Here is a 26,757-nt window from a genome sequence, read left to right on the forward strand (position 1 = left end):
CAGGCTAACCGCAAGGCATCCTACTAGAACTTCAAACGAGATACATAGGTTCTGGTATTAGTGTAGCATATCTTCCCACCATGTAGCAGAATGTTAGCCCCGTCTCCCCCCTCTAGCAGCCCCTTCCCCATGGCAGACCTCCAACAGGCTGTTATATGTTCACCCATAACACCAGGGAAGGACAGACAACTCCACGCCCACCATGGCAATATTGGGAATGGGGCACTGCGGCTGCTTCCTGAGAGCACGCGGTAATTGCACACACACAGAAAATCAGACAAAAGTGCCGTCTTTGGCCAATCTTCGCCCCTTCCCCCTAGACATCCTGTCTACAAATATGAATAGCCTATATACACCTGGAGGACGCTTTCAGCCAGTTCAAGGATGTAGTGCTCGACCACGTCACTTCAAGCTGCCTAAAGTGGTACGTGCGCTGACTTGAAAGGCGCATTTATCAAGGCTACTCACGATACCACCCTACAACACCTCAACTACACAGACTGCAGAGTTAATATGTAAAGCTACATCCGTAGATTACTGGCTAACCACACCGCCACAATATAACCGGATCTTTTCATCCTCGCCGTGAAAAATCTTCCTGGTCAACTCAACAGCTATTACCGACGTACAGCAAGCCCTGTATGCCAACGATATTACTGTCGCAACCACGGAACTCACCATACAGCACGAGCAAAATAACCTACAAGCCATCTAATAACCTACAGCATCTGTCCAAGATGATGCAGAATTCATTGGGATCACTGCCTTATTAGAAAAGTGGGAACTACTAGTACTCAGACAAGACAAGCACCCATACATCAAATGACACATTCGCTTCAACCTAGAAGATGTGTGCGCCCAGAAGTTAAATAACTGAGCATGCTGCGCCTTCACTTCAAACCAATGATGTCGCCAATAATGCAATACCAAGCCTCTCCCCCACATTCAATGAAGTCGTGCGCATGCTCGCCAAAATGACCTCCAAGCGTCAAAGTATAATGAAAGACGACATAATGAAGCTCACGCTAACCCTCGTCGTCAATCGCATTGCTTAGGCCACACCTCACATGGCATGGCGTAGCCTATGCGACTCAAGGCCCTTCGACCGACAGACACCTACAGCCTTAATATTGTCACCATAGAAGCTTACAAACAAGCCGTTAGGCTCCCATTTGCTACCTGCGACTACAATCCCTAGGAATGTACACCACCGTAAAAGCAATTATAGAAGCCGAGATCAATTTTTTTCAAGGGAATGCCTTGCGCACACACTGGCGGCGCACAAACTACTCTGATGGCTCGACCGCTCAACCTACACTCACGATCAGTATTTCACGCACTTTATTCTTCTGCGTTTGCACCTCCAAATCACCGTAGCTCCCATACCCCGCAATATGCACCACTAGTGTCTTCAAGTGTGCCACTTAATAACGGTCGAGGCGCTTCACAAACAATACCATTAACTGCCTTCTACGTACTACACGGATACATTCCCGTGCGCAAATCACCAAGCTCACGCCACCTAAGTGGTAATGATCGACGTTGCTGGACGCATATGGACCACCACTCGTCGCTCGACGTTTCACAGCAGTCGAAGAAGCAGCCATCACGCCTGCAATCACTAGAGCCCTCCCATATCAAAAAAGGATCAGTCATTCCCAAGAAGCCTGCCGCTCGAACTACTCTATCAGATCGAGGGCGTGGACCACGCGTTATATGCGGACGATATAACGGTGTGGACGAACCGCGTGGGGTCTGTAGCCTAGGCGGAGGAAGCACTGCAGAGAGCTGCAACGACCGTCCACGAGTATGCCACGACCTGCCGCCTGAGCTGCGCTCCACAGAAATCGGAGCTGCTCATCGTACAGCCCGGAAGACCAAAGAAAGAGCTGCCGCCGAACATAATTATCACCATCGACGGCACAGAGACCAAGCCAACGCAGCAGATCCGGATACTGGGCCTGCTGTTGCGCAGCGACGGCAAGGCGCTCGCAGCCGTCAACAAAATCAAGACCACATCAGAGCAGGTCCTGAGCATGATCCGGAGAGTCACCAACCGGAACAGAGGAATCGAAGAAGAAGACGCACTGCGCCTGGTGCAGGCATTCGTCGTGTCACGCGTAACGTACTCCGCCCCGTACCTCTAGCTTACGAAGGTGAACTGCGAGACGCTGAACACGACGATAAGGAAAGCGGTCAAACTCGCCATGGGCATCCCAGTCTACTCGTCAACGCAGAAGCTGCTCGAAATTGGTGCCCATAACACGGTGGAAGAGCTGGTGAAAGCACACCCATCCCACCAGAGAGGAAGGCTGAGCCGGACAGAGCACGGTCGGGCCGTTCTACGCAAGATGGGATGGCAAATTGAACAGGAACCGACAACGGTCCCACTCCCCACAACGTGGAGAGAAATTATTAAGACCAAGCCCCTTCCCCGGAACCTGCAGCCGGGAAGGAACGACGAGAGACGCTCTGCGCGGGCCAAGGCACTGGCTTGACAGTTGGAAGAAGACCCCGAGGTTCTCTACGCGGACGCCTCGCTTCCCAAGCACGGAACCAGAGCAACGGCGGTCGTCACCACCATCGATAAACTGGTCACAGGCGCGTTGATACGGACGACGAATACAGCCGAAGCAGAAGAAGTGGCCGTGGCCCTCGCACTCGCACAACCGAAAGTGAGGACCGTGGTCACAGACTCCCAGACCGCCTACGCAAGCTACCGCAAAGGGAACATCTCTCCCGCGGCACTAGCGATCCTCACCAAATGCAAATCACCGGGACGGGCCGTTGAGCTCGTGTAGGTCCCGGCTCACTCGCAAGTGGAAGGCAACGCACTCCCCGACCACTATGCCCGAGAACTGTCAATCCGGGCCGAGGACGAGCCAGAGCTACCGCACCCCGTGACAAGTTAAAAGAAATCACACAAATGTACAGAAGCGGCAGATGTAGGCTTCCCCGTCCACATCCGCAACTCAGCCGAGTGCAACAAACGATCGTGCGATGCACGCAAGCGCGGTCGCTAGCATATCCCGTGCTCTTGCACAAGATGTTCCCAACAGAGCATGACACTTCATGCCCGTTTTGCAGACGATCAAAAGGCACTCTAGCACACATCCTTGCAGAGTGCACTAAGCTCAAGAACGCACCACCATCCCAACAGAATTGCAGTGTGAAGTGCAGTAGCTTTCGCCGAAAATGATTGGGCCGTTGAAACATCTCCAAAACTCTCGAGGAAAATCTGCTCTTTATTTGCGAAATGGTGCAGGATGAACTTCACGAAAGTTATGAAGGCATTGTTCGATATACAATGAAGTTATTGCAAAATGCCGATATCCTAGCAGCATGAAGCCCGCATACAACGGCTGCAAAATAAGTTTTGCCGCTACGTAACGAAAGTGAGAGATTGTTCAGTCGTCGCTCGTGATGGAAGCTTCACAGAAGAAGCATACATTTCAGTGATTTTGCCGAAACAAGCAAAAGCGAAAATTAATAATATTTTGCTTGGAATAGGCGTTAACAATATCCGGGCTATAAGATTCAACACTAACTCCATCGAGAAACTCTTCGGACAGCTGATGGTAAGTGCAAAAAAAAAGCTCTGAAGACAAGAGACGTCACATAGGCTTTGGATCACATTGTAAAGCAGGACACTACTATCAAAAAAACACAGAGACGCAATGCGATGACGCCAAAAATAAGTCATCATGTGTTCCTTGAGATCTAGTTCATCAGTCAAATGTCTTCGAAAAACTCTACAAACTCCACAAGACTATGTAGGTAGCAGTATGGCGATCTCTTTAGTGAGCTGGGTGTCATTCTTGTCATGGACGTGACAACCAAGAAGACAAACATTCATTTGTACAACCCTAAGCATGAGGACTTGAAAACACTTTATTATTCAAAGCCGCAATTGCTGGCATCCATGGTTCTACATCGGGCTCGCGTCGAGTATGAGCGGGTAAGCGCAAAAAGGTCCAAATATGCTGCATCATGTTAGTATTTTCTGCGTCATGAAGGTACCAGACATACTTCTATGAAAAATTGAAACCAGAACTCTCCGTAGAAGAGTTGTTATCCTAAATTATTATGGTAGCTCTAAGGGTTCCTAGTTTTTTAAGGGCTTCGAGGTCGAGGGCCTTTATTCGAAGCGCTGAAACAAAAAGTCACTAACTTCATGTCAGCACTTCGGTTTCAGTGCTGTTCTACACACATGTTAATGATAGCTGGCATTTGGTCCAGCTTGTATACATACATGGCACAAAGCACGCACAACATTACACCGATGAAGATGGCGCATATATTTTCGTTTTCGGTCCATGTGAAGCTGCACTGATCGCCATCCATACTTACAGGTAACCAGTGACTGGTAAAATCATTTTCCTGTGGTCCACTTCGAACCTCGAATAGACGCTATTTCTGCATTGTTCTTAAATGTGAGACCACTGCAAAAATCTCATGAAAACATTGCCAGACAGGTACACTTGATATATATGCCCAAAACCATTTTTTTATCGGATTGCTTTGTTGATTAATAAATATCAGAAAAACAATTCACATGTAGTATCCTCCGGTGACCTCAAGAGTAGCTCCCGTGATAAAGGAGCTCACAGCCGGTGAGCAGAGGAACTTGATTGCTTCGGCTATCTCCCATGGCTGGGCGGTCCTGCTGAGCGGTGTGCTCGATATGGCTTTAGCCTTGAGGGCTGCACCAGCGTGAGCCATGAAAGGAGTCTCCACCCATCCAGGCATCACTGCGTTGCAGCGGATGCCGTGCTCCGCAAGCTCCGCCGCCGCAGACTTGGTCAGCGCAACGACACCGGCCTTCGCGGCGGCGTACGTGGCTGATGACTCAGAGCAGCACTTCGCCACAATGCTGGATATGTTCACGATGGCTGCTCCCGCTTTCGGAAGTGGCGTCCCAGATCGGCGCATATCACGGGCAGCTGCACGATTCACCAGGAACGTACCCTGCAAAAACAAAGGCGAGGCTTCAGATGTTTGCCGCATCTCAATTTGTGGCGCACGTATTTTCAGAACTACCATGCGCTCATCATGGTAATTCTGACCCCGAACACAACCAAGCAACTGATAATGAACATCACCACAGCCGCGTCGCCGATAAAGCACACTTGCGTGCCCGAGTTCCTTATGAGCTATCAGCAAGAAACGATGTGCTCGGCCGCAGCGGGTTGTTGCAACTGACGTGGATTTCAGTTACATAAAGGGGCGCTAAAGCGAAGCAATAAATCAGTTTAGGCTAGTAAAGCATTGTATGAGAACCCTGCAGGCAGTCATTTCAAAATAATAGTTTCATTGTTAGATGCGAAGATGAACGTCCAAGTATATAAGTATTTGAATTTCGCGCCAAAACCCCGACGCTGGTACGTCAGTGCGACGTCAGGGATTCCAAAGTATGTTTTCGCATTTGGGCCGCGTTGGCCGAGCAAATGTTCCCGAAACTTGCCATGTTTGACGTTTGGTTCATTTAGAACACAATGTAGTCGATTTGTACCGCTATATAAATAAGTGGGCCCTATAAGATGCCATCAAAATATATGACGTCACAGCGACTGTGCGGGAACTTCAAGGAGGCGTCGCCACCAATCTTTCCTTCGTGCGCTTTTTTCTGCCTTACCGAGCAGGTTATCGTGGTAAGAGTGGTGTTTTGGTGTTGTAGAAAGGTAATTTACTGATGCAGAAGAAATAATTTTTCTCTTTAGTGTCCCTTTAAAGCTCAAGTGTAGATCAATGAACAGTTCAGTATTCTTGTCGCTACTGTGTTGCGTCGCTTCAACCAGCACCAGCACCAATGAAGCAGCACTAGCGCTGGCGGGGGCAGCAGCAGCAGCAGTAGTAGTGGTGGTAGTAGTCGCTGTAGTAGTACTGCTTCAACTGGGAGCCCTAATAACTTTGTTTACGCCATGTGCTGCAGAATCTGCATGTATTTGCTAAGCTTAGCAACTACAATACTTTCTTTATTGACGGCTGGTAGTGAGTAATGTTGTGTCATCCACATAAAACACAGGTCAGGCATGCAGCAAATGTGAGGACAGGTTATCGATACACAGTAGAAAGAGCACAGTCCAAAATGAGCGTTGCAGAACCGAATTCATAATTTCAACATCATATTGCGCTGCATCAAAATGAATGATATGGTGCATTCTCCTAAATAACTGTCAAAAAGAGCTGAAGCTGTTCCTTTCGGAGTATAACAATATCATTTTCCCTTAAGTTTATCGAGAGGCAATAAATATACGATTTTGCAATATCCATGAAAATTCATGTTACCAAATAATAATCCAACATCAATGAATTTCTGGCTGCCAAAGACGAAGTCACGGGATCTTATTCCGGCCACAGCTGCCGCATTTCGACGGGGTCGAAATACAAGAACAGCCGTGTACTTAGATTTAGTTGCACGTTCAAGAACCCCAGAATGTCCTCCTCCCACCCCCTACAGCGTGCCTCATAGTTGTTCCGCCACGTAAGACCACATAATTTAATTTGTAATTTGATGACTTTATGTATAAGGCCCACGAACATTGGCAGGCGGTTTTAATGAAAAAAAATATTTCCTAAAGCTGAACTGGTGGGGTGAAAGAAATGTGTGTTTGCTAAGAATACGTTTACCCGTTTAACCCTTTTAACTGTTTATTGAAAGATGAGTTCTAGAAAATTGTGCTTTAGAGACTGTGCAAGAACTGGCTTGTTCGCCGCCATTATTTGCACGTTAAGGCATACTGATTAGCAATACTTCTTTATAGGAAGCTTCAGCATGGGGTGATCTCCGGCTTCATTATACAAAAATCGATTAACTGAATTTTTTATTAGATCACCATTGCACGGACATCAGTGAAATTGGTTGCATTTGGGCCAGAATGTTAAGTTCTATACTGACTCAAGAAAATAATGTTTCACGTTAAAGCCTGAAATTTTTTACAAATATTCATGAACTGGTAATGTACAAAAATAAAAAAAAACAATTAAACTGCGGGGTTTTACTTGCCGAAACGATCTCACTATGAGGCAGGCCATAGTGAGCGACTATGGAAATTATTACCGCCTGGGGTTCTTTAACGTGCACCCTTATCAAAGTACCTCATTGAAATGGGGCCGCCGTGGCCGGGATAATTTACAAAAATTAATGCCTATAGTTTACGTAGTTTTACAGTTTACTCTGCACCAAAACAAATATCGCCGCTCCGTAAAGTGCATCTGTGTCGAAAGCAACTAAAGGGGGTAAATTTGATCTGTAAATTCACAGCTTACCTGAAATTTCTGCATCGTTCACGAGCGTTGGTAGCATTCCTACTCACTAAAAAGTTGTACATTTCAATGTGACACATAAAAAATCAATAAAAAACTCAGTACCTATCCACTGCGTGAACAAAGACGGCTTGCGAAGCTATGTATGTGTGCCCCTTATGAAGAACTGCACCTCCGCCGCGGGTCGGCCCGGTATTGCACTATCTTCGGGTTCGGCCTACGTATGGGGAGTGTTTAACGCCTGCGTCGCCTCTGCCGCTGGTCAGCCCGGCATTGCACTAACTTCGGGGTTTTTATCTACACGCGGACACGATAGTGGGGAAAGTGGCCCTTAACAGCTTCGCTGTAAAATATCCAAGCGCACTTAAGCACTTATGAGTTGCGAGAGCGAAAGGATTATTGTTCACTGCAACGCCACTGAGCAGTGCTCCGATTTATGAACCCCTTGCGGGCAAGCGAGCGCGTTGAGGCGTTTGGCACGTTGTGATTTGTCCTTACCCAGGCGCAGTTAGAAGGCAGATGGCTGCTTGAGCGGTCAACGAACGCGCGGATAACACAGATGATGATGATGATATGTGGTGTTTTGTGGCGCAAGGGCCAGGCTTGGCCAAAGAGCGCCATGACAAGTGGTAATGTTGACGATGTATTGTGGAAGATGTGACTTGGCTGTAAAGTGGCCTAAAAATAGTCGCTGTAGAGTGCGTAAAATCTACTTGCTATAAAATTATGGCGATGACAGATGACGAATACTATGAACATTAAAATCCATCGTAAAAGAATGATGCAGAATAGAAAATATATGAGATGATAAAAATGCCTGGAGCACTGTTGCCTTGGTAGAGCCCTTGAAATACAAGGGCCTAGAGGCACGTGCTACACGAAAGAACTATCACAGCGCCATCCTCTGAAAAGAGGACACGCTACGAACATGTGGGGCTAACAACATGCAACACAACATCTTTCAGATAACTTTGGACTGCGTTAGTGTCGAAGAGCGGTTCTGGGCCGAGTAACATTACAGGATGAAGGGGAATATGCTGCCGGTATGCTAACGGAAAATGTTTCTTTCTGTCAGATTCGGCTTTCCGACACTCCAGGAGGACATGGAGGACGGTCAGCCTCTCTCCGCATCTCCCACAGGCGGTGAGTAGGAAATTATGGGTGCCAAACGTGTGTCCTATTCTGAGACGACAGAATAGGACATCTGTTCGGCGCGATTTTGTAGTAGACGGCCAGAATCCTAACTGCGGTTTTATCAGGTGGAGCTTATTATCTGTTTCCGCATCCCACATGTGTTGCCAGTGATCTCGCAGCCTCCTTAGCAAGAAAGGCCTCAGATCTGTGACAGGCACTGCAGCGGTAGGGTTAACAGCTTGCAATGTGATTGACGTGGCCATCTCGTCCGCCAGAACGTTACCTTTGATTCCCCTATGGCCAGGGACCCAGCATATTATGATATTCTGGTTAGATGAATACGCTTTGCACAAGACCGAATATACAGGATTTTTATGTTTGCTGAGTGACACTAAGGCATTCACGACGCTGAGAGAGTCTGTATAGATCGCTGCATTTGGAAGTTTCGATTTTCTTATGTGCTTTACAGCAGAGAGTAATGCGTAGGCCTCGGCCGTAAAGATACTTGTTTCCGAATGCAGTAAATCGGATTCCGAAAATGATGGGCCGACGGCTGCATAGAATACCCCGGCATTTGACTTCGAAGCATCTGTGTAGAACTCTGCGCAGGAGTGCTTGTGCTGGAGCTCTAGGAAATGCATTCGGATTTCGGCCTCAGGAGCGTGCTTTGTAACTTTTATAAAGGATATGTCACACTGTATCACCTGCCACTCCCAAGGAGGTAAGAGCTTGGTTAGGTGCATTAATCGATGCTCGAGGAGTGGGACATGCATTTCATCGCTAAGCTCCTTCACACGCAGCGAGAAAGGCTGTCTTATGGAGGGACGATTGCTGAAAAGTGTAGCGCACGTCATATCGGTAACGTTATGAAAACATGGATGTTCAGGATTGGACTGTATTTTAAGGAAATATGTAAAGCTGATGTATGATCTCTGTAGGTGGAGAGACCATTCATTTGATTCTACATATAGACTTTGTATGGGACTCGTTCTGAAAGCGCCAGTGGCCAGTCGGATTCCTAGATGGTGCACTGGGTCTAGCATCTTTAGTGCGCTCGGGGCGGCAGAGTGATAAATCACGGCACCATAGTCTAGTCGCGATCGAATGAGGCTTTTATATAGATTCATTAAACACTTTCTGTCACTACCCCACGTAGTCTGGGATAGAAGTTTCATTATATTCATTGTTTTCAGACACTTTTCTCTAAGATGTTTAATGTGGGAGACGAAAGTGAGTCTGTAGTCAAGTATGATACCTAGGAATTTGCGCTCTTTGCTGATAGGTATTCGTTGTCCACACAGTTCTAAGGAAGGATCCGGAACCAGGCCCCTCTTTCTTGTAAAAAGAACGCAAGAGCTTTTGTTAGGATTGATCTTAAATCCATTCTTGTCTGCCCACACTGAGACTTTGTTCAGGCCATTCTGTACCTGTCTCTCGCTGACTGCGAGGTTACAAGATTTGAAAGCTATTTGAATGTCGCCCACGTAGACAGAGTAAAAGATGGCGGGTGGTAATGAAGCACGAAGCGTGTTCATCTTCACTATAAAGAGCGTGCAGCTGAGCACGCCTCCTTGGGGTACGCCCGTTTCTTGCGTAAAAGGGCGTGAGAGTGCATTGCCGACTTTTACTCGGAAGGTACGATTTGACAGATAGCTTTCTATTATATTATGCATGTTACCGTGGATGCCCATTTCTGACAAGTCTCTTAAGATTCCGTAACGCCACGTCGTATCGTACGCCTTCTCCATATCGAGGAATATGGATAAGAAGAATTGTTTGTGTACAAATGCGTCGCGGATATTTCCTTCTACACGTACAAGGTGGTGTGGAGCGTCCTTCTCGGAAGCCGCACTAATAAGGATCAAGCATTTTGCTCTGTTCAAGGAAAAAGATGAGTCGCCGATTTATCATTTTTTCGAACACCTTACAGATGCAACTTGTGAGGGCTATCGGGCGGTAACTTGCCACTGAGGATGGGTCCTTGCCTTGTTTCAAAACAGGGATCACAATGGCTTCCTTCCATGCAGCTGGAAGGTACCCTGCATCCCAAATGGTGTTGAAAAGTGTGAGTAGTGTAACCTGCGTGTCATTGTGTAAGTGTTTGAGCATTTCATACATGATTCTATCAGATCCTGGTGCGGAGCTGTTGCATGCGCTCAAGGCAGCTCTCAATTCGGCAATACAAAAAGGACGGTTGTAAGGCTCATTCTCTCGACCTTTTCTTGTTAATGGCTTACGTTCTTCAGTTTGTTTGTATTTGAGAAAGGATTGTGTATAGTTTGTTTGACTTGACACGCTCTCAAAATATTCCCCAAGTGAGTCTGCCTGGTCTTGCAGTGTATCGCCCTGTGTGTTTACCAGGGGGAGTGAATGTGTTTCCCGCCCTCTAATCCTATTAACTCTGTTCCAGGCTTTGGCCTCATCCATAAACGAGTTAATGCTCGATAAAAACTTGTGCCAGCTTTCTCTTCTGGCTTGTCGGCGGGTTCGCCTGCCTTGGGATTTTAGTTTTTTTAAAATTGATAAGATTCTCCGCAGTGGGGGAGGCGCGCAGCAACCCCCACGCCTTGTTCTGATTCTTACGAGCGATCCTACATTCGCCGTTCCACCACGGTACACGTCGTTTGCATGCCAAACCACTTACTTCGGATATGCATTTTGATGCGGCATCTATTATGAATAATGTAAGATACTCCACAGCAGCATCAATTTCTAGAGAAGACATGTCGGCCCATGAGACGTTAGTGAGAGTTCGAAATTTCTCCCAGTCAGCTGTGTCTATCTTCCACCTAGGAGCTTGCGGAGGATATTCGTTTTCTTTAGATGTTCTTATCAGTATAGGGAAGTGGTCGCTCCCGTAAGGATTGTTCGTGACTTTCCATTCGAGTTCGGGCAGTATGAACGGGGAAACTATGGTAAGATCTATTGAAGAAAAGGTTCTGTTTGCTAGGGAGTAATACGTGGGTTCCTTCTTATTGAGCAAGCACGCACCTGAAGAAAAAAGGAACTGTTCAACAAGACGACCTCGCGCGTCTGTACGAGTGTCGCCCCACAGGGAGCTGTGCGCATTGAAATCGCCAAGAACAACATAGGGTTCTGGCAACTCGTCTATAAATGACTGAAATTCATGTTTGTTTAATTTGTAGTGTCGGGGTACGTAGATCGAGCAAATGGTGACGAGTTTATCCAGAAGAACAGCTCGAACCGCCACTGCTTCAAGGGGCGTTTGTAGCTGTAAACGCTGACAGAAAACACTTTTATGAATCAAAATGGCAACGCCACCTGATGATACGACAGCATCATCGCGATATTTGCGAAACTTAATATACGGTCGGAGAAAGTTTGTATGTTGTGGTTTTAGGTGTGTTTCCTGTAGACACAGCACTAGTGGATTGTGTTTTTGGATAAGCTCTTGCACATCATCAAGGTTCCTAAGAAGACCTCTGATGTTCCATTGAATTATTTGTGTATCCATATTGGAGGTCAGTAGGTGCTGTGTGTACAGAAGTAGTGATTATCGAAATTACAGAGATTACATTACAGAGCCCTTTCGAGGCCCTGTAACGGGAGTTTTGCCCTTTCTGGAGCGTTCGAGGGATCCTCGCCGCTCCTTAGGCGCTTGGGGCGCCTTGAGGTTAGGTGTTGTGTCCATTGCCTCTTGTGAGGCGCCGGACACGTGCTCTTGCGAGCGAGAAGTTATCAGGGAGAGTCCCGCCTTGGAGGGCAAGACCCCTGCGCCCACCGGCCCGGAGGTCGATGGGGCTCCCTGGGGAATTTGGCTGCGCCGGCTGTTGCCAGCGCTGGAAGGGGCCGGGGTGGTTGGAGCAGCCTCAGCTGCGCCCAACTTCGGGGTAGAAGGTCCCTTCTGCTCGGTTGGCGGAGCAGCGCTAGCTGCAACCACCGTGGGGGCAGATGGCGTAACTGCCGACTCACTGCTTGTGGGTCGGACAGGCGCCGGACGCCGTTGTGACGCTGCCCCCTGACGCGCCACTTCGGCAAAGCTTTTCTTTGGCAGGTATGCAACCCGCTTGCGTGCCTCCTTAAATGAGATATTTTCTTTCACTTTGATCGTTACTATTTCTTTTCCTTTCTTCCAGGATGGGCACGACCGTGAGTACGCGGCGTGCTCCCCATCACAGTTTACACACTGGAGAGCGTTCTCACAAGTTTCAGTGGTGTGTTCTGTGGCACTGCATTTAGCACAAGTTTGGCGGCCGCGGCAGCTCTGCGAGTTGTGGCCGAAGCGCTGACATTTGAAACAACGGAGTGGATTGGGCACGTAAGGCCTGACACGGAGCTTTATGTACCCGGCCTCGATTGATTCGGGCAGGACACTTGAATTGAATGTGAGAATTAGGTGTTTGGTCGCAATTTCCTTACCATCGCGCCTCATCTTTTTTCTTTTCACATTAACAACATTTTGCTCATTGAAGCCCTCTAAGAGCTCTGCCTCTGTCAACTGAAGCAGGTCATCATCTGAGACAACGCCGCGTGTAGTGTTCATAGTGCGGTGCGGAGTCACTGTCACTTGAAAGTTTCCAAAAGACACTAGATTAGGTAGCTTTTCGTATTGTTTCAGGTCACGGAGCTCCAAAAGGAGATCTCCACTTGCCATCCTTGATGCCTTGTAACCTGGACCAAGAACCTCAGTTAAAGACTTCGAAACTAGAAATGGGGAGATCGTGCGTACTTGTTTATCTGACTTTTACAATTGAATTACGTGAAATCGTGGGAAGTTGGGTCTTTGTCGTCCAAAAAACTGAAATACGTCTTCGGTGCGCCCTCTTTTCTGAGGGCGATCTGGGAGGGTAAGGAAGGAACTAGCCATAGAATAATTTAATTTTCGGCAATAACGCCAACCACCCATCGTGGAGCCCTACAAGGGGACGTTACAAGGACTGTAAGAACAGGTCCTGCAAACGCCCGTTGTACGTTATCACTATAACCAAATATGAGGTAACCTAGGTTGGTTATTCACACAAGGTTAACCCTTGCTGCCTGGAAAATTTGGAAGTAAACGGAAGCTAGGAGAAGACAGGAAAGATGAAAAGTAAGAAAAAGACGAAGACTGGAGGGAGAGAGAGACAGGAAAAGGCAACTACCGGTTTCCCCCGGGTGGGTCAGTCCGGGGGTGCCGTCTACGTGAAGCCGAGGCCAAAGGGATGTGTTGCCTCCGCTGAGGGGCCTTAAAGGTCCTGACCCTCAGCATCGGCTCAATCCCCAGGATCCCCTTTTCCCCGGACACGGCTAAGCCGCGCACGGCTACACGCGGGAGGGTCGCACCCTCATGTGCTCGGGTCCGTGGTGCCGCAACACACCAAACGCCTGCTCACGCAGACGCCCCTGCGGGGGCGGATAACACAGACTTCCGGGAGCGAGGATGACGTGGCGTCACGGCGATGCCGTCTGCCCTCGCCCAATACCACGGCAACAGGTGTCCCCTTTCGCCCGCTACGCCGAGGCCCGAGCCGGCAATCGCGGCCCAATGTGCGCACGATCCCGCCGTGGCCTCGCCGCCAAAAGGAAGTTTCGCTGCTACAGACGCCGCCGGCTTTTCGCCCAATGGCCCATTTGGCGGTTTCGAAGAATTTTTGTAAATTCTGCGGTTTTACGTGGTGAAACCATGGCTCATGATTATGAGGCGCGCCGTAGTGTAAGACTCGGGAATAATTTCGACCACCCGGAGATTCTTGACAGTGCAGCTAAATCTAAGTATACGAGTACGTATTTGCAATTCGCCAGAAAAGCGGTCGCCAAGGCCGTGATCGAGCCTGCGACCTCCAGCTCTGCAGTGCAATTAGCTACACAAAGCGACCGCGGCAGGTTATACGTCAACTTCGTCCGCTCTATGTGTGTAGGTATTACCAGGGGTAGTTTACAGAATCACAATAAATTATTTTATTTTTTAGTTGATTCGTGATTCTTATTTTTACAATTTGGATATCGCTAGCAGTGTTCGTAAAAATGTTGAAGGAATAAATAAAGAAAATGCGCTGCCCGTTGTATCTAGATTTAAACCTTTTCTTTTGAATCGGACAAACCTCGTCGAAATTGGTGCAGTGCTTTCCGAGAAAAAAAAAACTTTTCCGTTCCTATCTATTCACTCGAAATCCGATGGCGTCTGTCGTAATGCGCACTTTCCTTGCTCTCGAAGCAACCCGCCCCCCTTTTTTTCACTCTGGCAAATCGCGTTAACGTTTGCTGCATTATTTCCCAGAACAGCAACAGCGATGAGAATGGCACGAGTTATTGAAGCAACTGCAGTACACATTTGCAGGGTAACATTTAGGGACGCCAGAGTTCCGAAGCTCTTCTGGGATGACTATACATAGTCGTCAAATACGGCATATGTTGGTTGAATGAATCAATGAATAAATGTATGTGTGGTTTTTACTGGCGCAAGGGCCAGGTAAAGCCAAAGAGCGCCAAGACAGTGTTAGTGATTTCGTGGTGGAATGATGCGTTCTGTGAAGAAGATGTGACTTTGCTGTAAAGCGGCCTAAAATAGTCGCTGTAAAGTGCGTAAATTCTACGTGCTATAAGATTCTGGCGATTTCTAATGACGAGTACTGTGAGCCTTACACTGCAATGCGGGAGAATGATATGATATAAGAAACATGTAAGATGCAATAATTAGCTACAGCACAACTGCCTCACCAGAGCCCTTGAAACACAAGGGCCTGGAAGCAGGTGCTATACAGTACAACTATCCCAGCGGCATCCTCTGAAGAGAGGAAGCGCTACGAATGTATGGGACTTATAACGTGTAAGACCACATCTCTGAGGAAACCTAGGACTGTGTCTGTATTAAAAAGCGGTTCTGGACCGAGAAACATTGCTGGTTGAAGAGTACTGTGCTGCCGGTATGCTAAGGGAAAGTGTCTCTTTCTCTGAGATTCGGCCTCCCGACACTCCAGGAGGACGCGGAGTACGGTCAGCCTCTCCCCGCATCTACCACAGGTTGGTGGCTCTCTTCCAATAAGTAGAAAATTATGTGTGCCAAATGTGTGTCCCATTCTTAGACGACAGAATACGACATCTGTTCAGCGCGATTTTGTAGTAAAGGGCCAGAGTCCTAACTGTGGGTTTATTAGGTGGAGCTTATTATCCGTTTCCGCGTCCCACATGCGTTGCCAGTGTTCCCGCAGCCTCCTTCGAAAGAAAGGCCACAGATCTGTGACAGGCATCTCAGCGGTAGGGTTAACAGCTTGCGATGGGATAGACGTGGCCATCTTGCCCGCCAGAACGTTGCCCTCGATGCTCCTATGGCCAGGCGCCCAATATATTATGGTATGCTGGTTAGATACATCGCTACTAGATACTTTTCAGTTGTAAAACTCCGCCTGTGAGCGGCGCGCGAACGTGACCCTCTGCCATCTCCTCCCGCGAGGTGGCGCTGCCGCCATGGTTGGCCCGGTTGGCTACGGAAGCTTCCCAAAGCAGCAGCAACACTCAATGCCAGTGTTTTTTTTTCTGCTCTTCGTGGCGCTAAATATTCAAAAAATAGCTTTTTTACGTTGTGCACTCTGTAAAAAGCAGATAATAGGTGAATGAAGAGGAGAGTGAACCCTTTTGTTTGTGGCATGTTGTTTTATGTAGGCATGAAAAAAAGAATAGGACCGGTACAACGCCGGATTGATGAATCTAAGCATGCTACATCGATATTCACAAAAGATGCGCTTTCTTGGTTGCTACAGCTACCTTGTGCCTGCTTTCTAGTTGACAGTTTGTATCCCTGGAGTAAAAATGCATCCGCATAACAATGAAGATATTCAGTACTTCGCACGTGAACGCGAATATATGCTCTGGGCAACCAAGAATTAAGAGGGAGGCAGCAGCCCTCTAGATCATAAAAAACCTTCCAATATATCTCTCTGTAAAGGCCTGCAGCATCCAGGGAAGCTGACACACTTTTGTTAGCAGTCTTCATAAAGCCCAGCATCTTCGGCGTCGGGTGCTTTAAGGAACCCTGCTTGAGACTTCTGTACTCAATTAAGGAATATAATATATAATATAATATTTAATATATTAAGAGTATAATATTTTATGAAAAATACATATTTTACCTGTATTTACAGTGCGTAGCTTTCAAGAATTCGTTTGCAGCATCTTTGGCAATGACAATGCAGTTATTATTCATGTATCTGATCCCTCGATAAATTGTTTAAGAGGAAGCTTTAGCTCAGGCCCAATCCGACGCGGCCTATTCAAATACTTGTAAAATGCAGAAACGCTTTTCTGAGATAATCCTGCTAATCGCTTTTATTGAAATTGGTTGCATTTGAGAGACAAAGTTAAATCCTAGTGACTGTTGGAAACAGAACTTCGATTTAGGGCCTGAATATTGTTTAAAATATTTTGAAAAATTCTAAAGTTTGGAAAAATAGAAGCACGACGTTTACAAACTAATAGCTATGCATGAAGAACAGACATTGTGGTTCTGTAAACGGCATTTATTATAACAGTCAAAGCGGACAAGTTTGCTGTGTCAATTTGTATCTTACGTGAATTGGTTACGTTGTGTACAAGGGTTCTGCAAAAGCCGTATTCCACAATACTAAATTTTTAGATTCATGTGTAGCATATCTATTTTGTCCACTGTAGATGTACTATTAGATGCAATTCACAGAATTGTGATATCACTTTTCATTGTTGAGTCACGGAGTTTTAAACTTGATAGTTTCGTTCTGTGAAATTTTTCAATTTTGGCCAAATTTTAATAAATAAGTGATCACCTAAATGAAAAATTCGAAACCAGTAGTCACTAGAATTAAACTTTTTCTTTTAAATGCAACAAACCTCCTCAAATTTGGTGAAGTGGTTGCAGGGAAAAACGAATTCCCCTTCTACATGTACTTGAATAGGAGCACCCGAGCTAAAGCTTCCTCTTATGGAGGAGGCTGAGCTGCAACGTGCAGCTATATATATATATATATATATATATATATATTGGGCCAGTGGCGTAGCCCCCCCCCCCCCCCGAACAAAATTTCTGGCTACGCCACTGCTCCCTAGCTTTCACTTAATTTGTCTGCTTCTCGTGGTTTTTATCGTTTCATTGTTTCATTGCAGGCATGTTTGCTCACAAGACGAGCAGCATTTTTCTGGCACATAAATAAGAAACACGAGCAAAACGTGCCACGCCGCTGCACGAATAGGCGTCTCTGTCCGCCCGCACAAACGTTGTTCGCACCACCAGCCTTCGGGCCGACCGTGTCGCGCGCGCCGCCCCACGGGCGCGACAGAAAGGGGTCAGGTGCCGCGGCGGAGTTTGACAACTGAAAATAATGTAGTAACGTTGGGTTAGATATGTACGCCTTACACAAGACGGTGTAGAGTTCATTAAGTACTGGATTTTTGTGTCTATAGAGTGACATCAAGGCCTTCACGACGCTTAGGGAGTCTGTATATATCGCGGAGTTTTGAAGTTTTGATTTTCTTATATGATTTACAGAAGACAGTACTGCGTAGGCCTCGGGCGTGAAGATACTTGTTTCCGGATGCAGTACACCAGATTCTGATAAGGATGGGCCGAAGGCAGCATAAGATACCCCGGCATTTGACTTCGAAGCATCTGTGTAGAACATTGCGCAGGAGCGCTTGTGCTGGAGTTCAAGAAAGTGCATTCGGATTTTTATCTCTGGTGCGTGTTTTGTTACTTCTAAAAAGGATATGTCACATTCTATCAGCTGCCACTCACAAGGTGATAACAGCTTGGTTGGATGCATTAGGCGAAGCTCGAGGAGTGGGACACGCATTTCATCACTAAGTTCCCTCACACGAAGCGAGAAAGGCTGTCTTACAGAGGGACGGTTATAGAAAAGTGTAGTACGTGTCATATCGTTAACAGTGTTAAAACATGGATGTTGATGATTGGAATGTATTTTCAGGAAATATGTAAGGCTGATGTAAGTTCTCTGTAGATGGAGGGACCATTCATTTGATTCCGCGTATAAGCTTTCAATCGGGCTTGTTCTGAAAGCGTCAGTGGCTAAGCGGATACCTAGATGGTAGACAGGATCTATGATCTTTAGTGCGCTCGGAGCGGCAGAGTTATATACGACGGCACCGTAGTCCAATCGTGATCGAATTAGGCTCTTAGGCTCTTGATCGTAGTGGGTTTAGCACAGTGACTCAATTAACTGAATTTACACATGACATCGCTTCTGCTCTTGATTTAGGTCATCAATTAGATGCACTCTTCATTGATTTCTCCAAACCATTTGATACTGTACCACATCCTAAACTATTACATAAACTAAGCTTTATCCTTAATAACCATCTTCTCGTTGACTCGATCCGTAGTTTTCTTTATGATCGTTCACAGTATGTTTCTTTTAATTCATTCAACTCTCCTGACTCATCAGTATCTTCCGGTGTGCCCCAAGGTTCTATTTTAGGGCCACTGCTTTTTTTGCTTTACATTAACGGCATTCCAAGTTCTGTTTCAGTAAAAATTCGGCTTTACGCTGACAACTGCGTTCTCTACAATGTCATTTATTCACCTAACGATCATAACACTCTGAATCAATCTTTTATAAGCTTTTTGTGAATGGTGCGAACTCTGGCAAATGAACATTAACTTCAAGAAAACAGTCGCCATGTCCTTTCACAAGCATGCTATTTGCTCATATTTCAACTACTCCTATAAATCACATTCATATGCGCGCTGCAGAAAAGTAAAGTATTTAGGCCTCCTTTTCACTCCAAGATTATCCTGGTCAGAACATATTCTAACAACTTGCAACAAAGGACTAAAAAAACTTGGTTATCTAACCCAAACTCTACGTGCTGCCCCCAAAGAAACTAAACTCATTACATACGAAACACTTGTAAGACCTATTCTTGAATATGAGTCTACCATATGGAACCCTTACAAAATTTCGGACATCCACAAAATTGAATCTGTTCAGAAAAAGGCGGTTCGTTTCATGTACCACCGTTATGATAGAATGTTTTCACCGTCATCTCATCTGAATATGCTTGGTTTAACCCCTCTTTCCCACCGTCGTCACATTAATTCTCTGAAACTTCTACACTCTATTTTACTCTCCACATTATGCTTCCCCTAACACATATCTGGCCCGTGCAAAGCCCCTAATCACGAGAAACAGCAATGACTTAAACTTATCCGTCTTTTTTGCTCGCACCAACACTTTTAAATATAGTTTTTTTCCTCGGACAATTGAACTCTGGAATGACCTGCCTGGTTCCATCCGTTCTTTACCACATAGAGAATTTGGGGATGCCATTGAATGCTCCCCTTAGTCATGTTACTCACATATGCTGCTTTTTTATAGTGATTTTCTTTCTCGCATTTGTATTCACTCACTCCTGCAATAGCCCTTCTGGGCTGCCGTATTTGTAAATAAATAAAATAAATAAATAAATAAACATTCATCAGACACTTCCTGTCGCTACCACATGTTGAGTGGGATAGAATTTTAAGTAAGTTCATTGTCCTTAGACATTTTTCGTTAAGATATTTAAAGTGCTGTATAAAAGTAAGCTAGGAGTCTAGTATAATACCTAGAAATTTGTGTTCTTTGTTGATAGTTTTTGATGTCCACACAGTTGAACACAAGGATCTGGAACCAGGCCTCTTTCTAGTAAAAAGAACACAAGAGCTTTTGTTGGGGTTGATTTTAAATCCGTTTTCGTCTGCCCACTTGGAAACCTTTTTCAAGCCCTGCTGTACCTGCCTCTCGCACACTGTGAGGTAGCAGGATTTGAAGCCTATTTGTATATCGTCTACGTATACGGAATAAAAAATGGCCGGTGGCAGTGAAGCACGTAGTGTGTTCATCTTAACGATAAAGAGAGTGCAGCTGAGCACGCCTCCCTGGGGTACACCAGTTTCCTGCGTAACAGGACGTGACAGTGCATTACCGACTTTTACTCGGAAGGTACGGCTTGACAAATAGCTTTCAATAGTGTTCAGCATATTTCCACGGATGCCCATTCCCGACAAGTATTGCAACATGCCGTAACGCCATGCTGTGTCATACGCCTTCCCCATGTCGAGGAATATTGATAGGAAAAACTGTTTATCAACAAATTCATCGCGGATATTTCCTTCAATGCGCACAAGGTGACCGGTAGTCGATCGTCCTTCTCTGAATCCACACTGATTGGGATCGAGCATATTGGCGAGTTCAAGGAAGTGTATGAGTCTGCGATTAATCATTCTTTCGAAAAGCTTACAGAGACAATTTGTAAGAGCTATCGGGCGGTAACTTGCCGCCAAGGAAGGGTCTTTACCCTGCTTAAGAACAGGAACCACAATCGCTTTTTTCCATGTGGATGGGAGGTATCCCGCAGCCCAAATAGTGTTGAAACGTGTGAGAAATGTAAGTTGTGTGTAAGTATGTAAGTTTCTGATCATGTCATACATGACTCGGTCAGGTCCCGGTGCAGTGCTTTTGCATGTGTTCAATGCAGCTCTCAACTCGGCAATACTGAAAGGCTGGTTATACGGTTCATTCTGTCTGGAATTTCGTAAGATTGGCTTACGTTCTTCTATTTCTTTAAGTTTAATAAAGGATTAGGAATAGTGGATTGAGCTCGACACGCGCTCAATGTGCTCCCAAAGTGAGTCTGCCTAAGCTTGCAGGGTATCGCCTTCTGTGTTTGCCAAAGGTAGTGAATATGCTTGCCGCCTTCTTATTCTATTAACCCTGTTCCATACTTTGAACTCATCTGTATACGAGTTCTGCTCAATTTCATCGAGCAGAACGAGTTTCATTTGCTCGATAAAAACTTTTGCCAACTCTCTCTTCTGGCCTGTCGGCGCGTACTCCTGCCTTGGGACTTTGCTTTCTTATGTTAACAAGATTCTCCGCAGTGGGAGAGGCGCGTAGCAGCCCCCACGCTTTGTTCTGTTTCTTTCGAGGGATCCTACATTCGTCGTTCCACCACGGGACACGACATTTGCATGCCAAGTCACTTACTTCAGATATGCATTTAGATGCGGCATCTATTATGAAGACTGTGAAATACTCCAACACAGCATCAATTCCTAACAAAGACATGTCAGCCCATGACATACTAGTAAGAGTTCGGAATTTCTCCCAATCGCTGTATCAACCTTCCACCTAGGAGCCTGTGGTGGATATTCGTTTTCCTTAGATTTTCTTAGCAGTATGGGGAAGTGGTCGCTCCCGTAAGGATTGTGGATAACTTCCCATTCGAGTTCAGGCAGTATACACGGGGAAACTAGGCTGAGGTCAATTGAAGAAAATGTCCTGTTTGCGAGAGTATGTGGGTGCCTTCTTATTCAGCAGACATGCACCAGAACAGATAAGGAACTGTTCAACAAGACTACCTCGCGCATCTATACGAGTCGCCCCACAGGCAGTTGTGCGCATTGAAATCCCCGAGGACAACGTAAGATTCTGGCAATTCATCTATGAAGGACTCAAATTCGTGTTTAGTTAATTTGTAATGTGGGGGTATGTAGAGCGAGCAGACGTGATAAGTTTGTTTAGGAGAACTGCAGGAACCGCCACTGCTTCAAGGGGCGTTTGTAGCTGCAAACGTTGACACGCAATGCTCTTATGGATAATGGCGACACCGCCCGATGATGCGACAGCATCATCGCGATATTTGACAAAAGATATATACTGTCGCATAAAGTTTGTGTATTTGGATTTTAAGTGTGTTTCCTGTAAACACAGCACTTCCGGACTGTGTTTTGGGGTGAGTTCCTGCACATCATCAAGGTTTCTAAGAAGACCTCTGACGTTTCATTGAATTATTTGTGTATCCATATTGGAAGTCAGTAGGTGCTGTGTGTACAGAAACAGAAGTATTAATTGGAGATTTCAGAGGTTAGATTACAGAGCTCTTTCGACGCCCTGTAAACGGGGTTTTGCCCTTTCTGGAGCACTCGAGGTAGCCTCGCCGCTCTATAGGCGCTTGGCGCGCCGTGGGGATAGGTGTAGTGTCGATTGCCTCTTGTGAGGCGCCGGACACGTGCTCTTGCGAGCGAGAAGTTACCAGGGAGGGTCCCGTCTTGGTGGGCAAGACCCCTGCGCCCACCAGCCCGGAGGTCGATGGGGCTTCCTGGAGGATTTGGCTGCGCCGGCCGTTGCCAGCGCTGCAAGGGACCTGGGAGGTTGAGGCAGCCTCGGCTGCGCCCACCTCAGGACCGATGGCCCCGTTTGCTGAGTTGGCGGAGTAGCGCTAGCTGCAACCACCGTGGGGGCAGATGACGTAGCTGCCGAGTCACTTCCTGTGGGTCGCACAGCCGCCGGAGGCCGTTGTGACGCTGCTCCCTGACGCGCCACTTCGGCAAAGCTTTTCTTTGGCAGGTATGCTACCCGCCTGCGTGCCTCTTTGAACGATATGTTTTCCTTAACTCTGAATGTGACTATTTCTTTCTCTTTTTTCCAGGACGGGCACGACCGCGAGTATGCGGCGTGCTCCCCTTCACAGTTTACACAATGGAGAGTGTTCTCGCAAGCTTCAGAAGTATGTTCGTGGGCACTGCACTTCGCACAGGTTTGACGGCCTCGGCAGCTCTGCGAACTGTGGCCGAAACGTTGGCATTTGAAACATCTGAGGGGATTCGGCACGTATGGCCTAACACGAAGTTTGATGTACTCGTCCTCTAAAGACTCGGGCAGAATACTTAAACCGAATGCCAGTGTCAGGTGCTTGGTTTTGATATCTTTGCTGTCACGCCTCATCTTAATTCGTTTACCATTGATAGCATTCTGGTCCCTGAAGCCCTCCAAACGTTCAGCCTCAGTGAGCTAGAGCAAGCCATCGTCGGAGACAACACCGCGGCTTGTGTTCATCGTGCGGTGCGGGGTTATAATTATTTGGGCTTCCCCAAATGACACTAGTTTTGCCAATTTTTCATATTCTTACTGATCGCGGAGCTCCAAGAGGGCATCACCGCTTGGCATCCTCGACGCCTGATAACCTGGACCAAAGACTTCAGTTAATGACTTGGAAACAAGGAAGGGTGAGATTGTTCGTACTGGTTTATCTGGTTTTGCAGAATGAATGACATGGAAACGCGGGAAGGATTGTTCTTGCCGGCCAAAAAACTGGAAAATTTCATCGGTGCGCCCTCTTTTCTGAGGGCGATCAGGCAATTGAGGGAAGGAATTATCCATTGAGGTATGTGTAGTTTAGGCAAATAACACCAGCCCTGCAAGGGGACGCTACAGGAACTGTAAAAACAGGTCCTGCAAACGCCAGCTGTACGTAATTACTATAACCAAATATGACACAACCTAGGTTGAGTATTCACACAAGGTTAACCTTTGCTGCCTGAAAAAATCAGAAGTAAGCGGAAGCCAGGATAGGACAGGAAAGATGAAAAGTCAGAGAAAGACAGAGGCTCGTGGGAGAGAGAGACGGGAAAAGGCAACTACCGATTTCCCCCGAGTGGGTCAGTCCGGGGGTGCCGTCTATGTGAAGCAGAGGCCAAAGGGGTGTGTTGCCTCTATCGGGGGGGGGGGGGGGGAGGGGCTTAAAGGTCCGAACACCCAGCATCGGCTCAACCCCCAGGATCCCCGTTTCCCCAGACACGGCTAAGCCGCGCACGGTTAGACGCGGCAGAGTCCAACCCTCGTGTGCTCGGGTACGTGGTGTCGAAACACACCAAACGCCTGCTGACGCAGGCGCCCCTGCGGGGGGCAGGCATTGGGTTGAGACAACGGTGTGTCAAGGGCATTTGTGTCCGTGAGGGTCGCAACTGAGTTCCTCGGCATTATCATAATTTCCATCTCAGCTATCAGCAATGAGCGTGGAGAATAAACTGGTGCGTAGAGGGTGAAGGAAATCTGAATGTTGTAAGAAAGCAGCAGGGAGCAAAGGCTTCAGCTAGCAGTTCTTCACACAAGTACGGGTGGCAAAAAAAAGGGAAAGCGTGCGCAGCTGGCACTAGCGGTGCAAGGCAAAAGCGGAGGGTGTGATCACCCAGCTTTTATGTGGCTTGCCTAAGTTTTTTGTAGGTTTTACGAGGTTATGCTAGGTTTTGCCAAGTTGTTGGTGGGCTTGGCTAAGTCGTTTCTAGGTCTTGCGAGGTTATGGTGCGCTTGGCTCAGTTGTTTCTAGATTTTGCGAGGTTATGCTAGGTCCTGCTAAGTTGTCTCGGCAGGCTTGACGCTGGAAGTTTTCGAGCAGTCTAAGGCCGTGATTGCTTGCTCGGCGACGTCTAACATTCAGGCGCAGACTCTCGCGTTCCCTGGACTGAAACTCGGTATCCTCGACTCGGCGTCGCCTCCTCTTAGCCGCAGCTTCGGCGTGGTGTTCCGGTTCAGCTCGGCGGCGACGCATCGCTTCCCGCTTGGCAATACGGCGCTCTTTCTGGTAAGCCGATTCTTCTTCGGGCTTCCGGACTTCGGTCTTCCCATGGCAGCAGCACGTACGCAAGGAGTAGTGAAGGCGAGAGGTGTATCGCCACGCCAGCTGTTCCAAGCATTTACTTGCCTCTGACGTCACGACTTCGCCCTACACCCGTGCAGTGCGAAGAGGTTACGTGGCTGGGTGATATCGCAGGTGGTTGCTGCGCAACGCGAGACGGCGTCCAGCTGGGCTGAGCTTTATGGTGACGCTACACGACGGAACTAAAAGCTAAAACAGCTCTGCTGTTAAAAGAACGGCGCCTGTGTACGCTGGAGTTAAATTTGGGTCCAGCGGGCATTGTATTCCAAATGAAGTGGAAGTACAGATGGAGCATTTCAAAAACTAGGAATACATTTTTTAAGAGAAAATAAAGCATGCAACTACGCTTTATTTGGAGGTATCCGGTTAATAATGAAAATGGCAAGTTGGAAACTAAAGCAATGAGTACAATTGCACCACTGGTTGACAAATGAAACCTAAATTGACGAAATATAAAGTAAATAATTAAAGGAAGGAACAACAGGGTAATTCACTAATTGTGCTGAAATAGAATTGCTAAGTAAGACTTGCGAAAAGAAAACAATTGAGCATGTGAGAAATACTTATCACTGCCTGATCACATGTAATACCGCAGAAATTAGGCTCTGCTCTTTGAATTCCAGCTAGCGGCCAATAACGCACCCTCAAATTCACCCTGATGACGTCATCAAAGAGCTCGTCCGTGCACTCGCAGAGTAGTGCCGTGCCCAGTATACCGGCACAGTGGACGACTATGCTCAGCGGCTCGGAGAACGCACTCCTGATGTTGTCGAAGAGCTGCTCCACGGACACCGATTCACCCACGTCGACAAACATGGCCTGGTGGTTGGCGTCACCTGCAAGACAGGACTTAGTTTTCACGAGCGTGGTATAGATGCGATTTCAGTGCGGTGATAGGAGACGTGCTGGTTATCGTTGCACTTATGAAGGAGCCACGTGAAACTCTGCACACAGTTGGGATGTCCTCTTTCCTACCAGGCTATATTCCAGTATATTCGAGTGCTACCTTTAGAGTTAACTTACACTTTAAAAGCAGCTCAACTCATACGTCGAATAATGATGAATAATGAATTGGTAGCCATTACTATATTTACGCTACCAGCGCGTAGCACAACAGCTGCAGGTAATATGAACCATTTAGGAACGTGAGCATTTCGAAGCTCTGTTGCAATGATTTTAAATAGTCTTCAAATACAGCATGTCTCGATAATAGTGTTGAATAGGTAACATTTGTTTGGATCTGTTTTGTGCGAGAAATACATTCAGCAGAAAGTGGTAAAAATTCGGAAGTGTTTACTGAGGACTCTGTGCCGCGTAATCTGAATATGTCAAGTAACTTTAATTTCATTTTAAATATTGTTACATTCTTTGAGAAGCTTGAAAAAATGATAAAGAGTCGCATTTGCGAAACACTATTACATGTACTTTCATTAGTGTACGCAGTTTTAACATTTATTTGTTGTGTTGTTTTCTGAAACTACTATTTATCATATACTAATTGTGACTTGTTTATATTCTTCAGTACGCAATAGGAATAAGTACTGGCTGAACAAGAAGAAACAAAAGACAGGAAAATATAAGAGACACAAGGTCGAACCTACTACTCGTGTACAACGGTTCCTGTAAGGAATACAACATCTTTCTATGAAAGCATGAAGTACAGCTCGTTAACACAAGAATCACACAGCTTTTTACTACCTAAGGCTTCAACGATCTTCCTTGTTAGTCTATATGTTGATTTCAACATGACGCTAGGTCTTTTGCAATAATGGTGCGACACCGCAGCCCGTACAATGAATACCTATATGCCCTGATATTATTTTAGTTGTGCTGTGCTTACGTTATTTAAATCTGTAATTTAGTCGTCTCCCGTTTGACCCATGAATGACGTGCCGCAATCCAAAGGAATTGCGTAGCCCGCGTTTTCGTGCACTGTAAAGGCTTATCGTGATGATT

The 26,757-nt window shown here is 46.7% G+C and overlaps 1 protein-coding gene across 1 annotated transcript in view; it reads right to left on the reverse strand.

The window, feature by feature from the left end:
* Positions 1-4,516: 4,516 nt before the first annotated feature.
* LOC135901863 ((3R)-3-hydroxyacyl-CoA dehydrogenase-like) overlaps positions 4,517-26,757 on the reverse strand; it is an 88,721-nt gene continuing 66,480 nt past the window's right edge. Inside the window, exons 2-3 of the mRNA XM_065431696.1 lie at positions 25,444-25,637; positions 4,517-4,968 (exon numbers count right to left, since the gene is read on the reverse strand). Coding sequence (XP_065287768.1) covers positions 4,552-4,968; positions 25,444-25,637 — 611 coding nt within the window. The 3' untranslated portion in view covers positions 4,517-4,551. The remainder of the gene's footprint in view (positions 4,969-25,443; positions 25,638-26,757) is intronic.

Source organism: Dermacentor albipictus, chromosome 2 (genome assembly GCF_038994185.2).
Source record: "Dermacentor albipictus isolate Rhodes 1998 colony chromosome 2, USDA_Dalb.pri_finalv2, whole genome shotgun sequence".
Classification (NCBI taxonomy): domain Eukaryota; kingdom Metazoa; phylum Arthropoda; class Arachnida; order Ixodida; family Ixodidae; genus Dermacentor; species Dermacentor albipictus.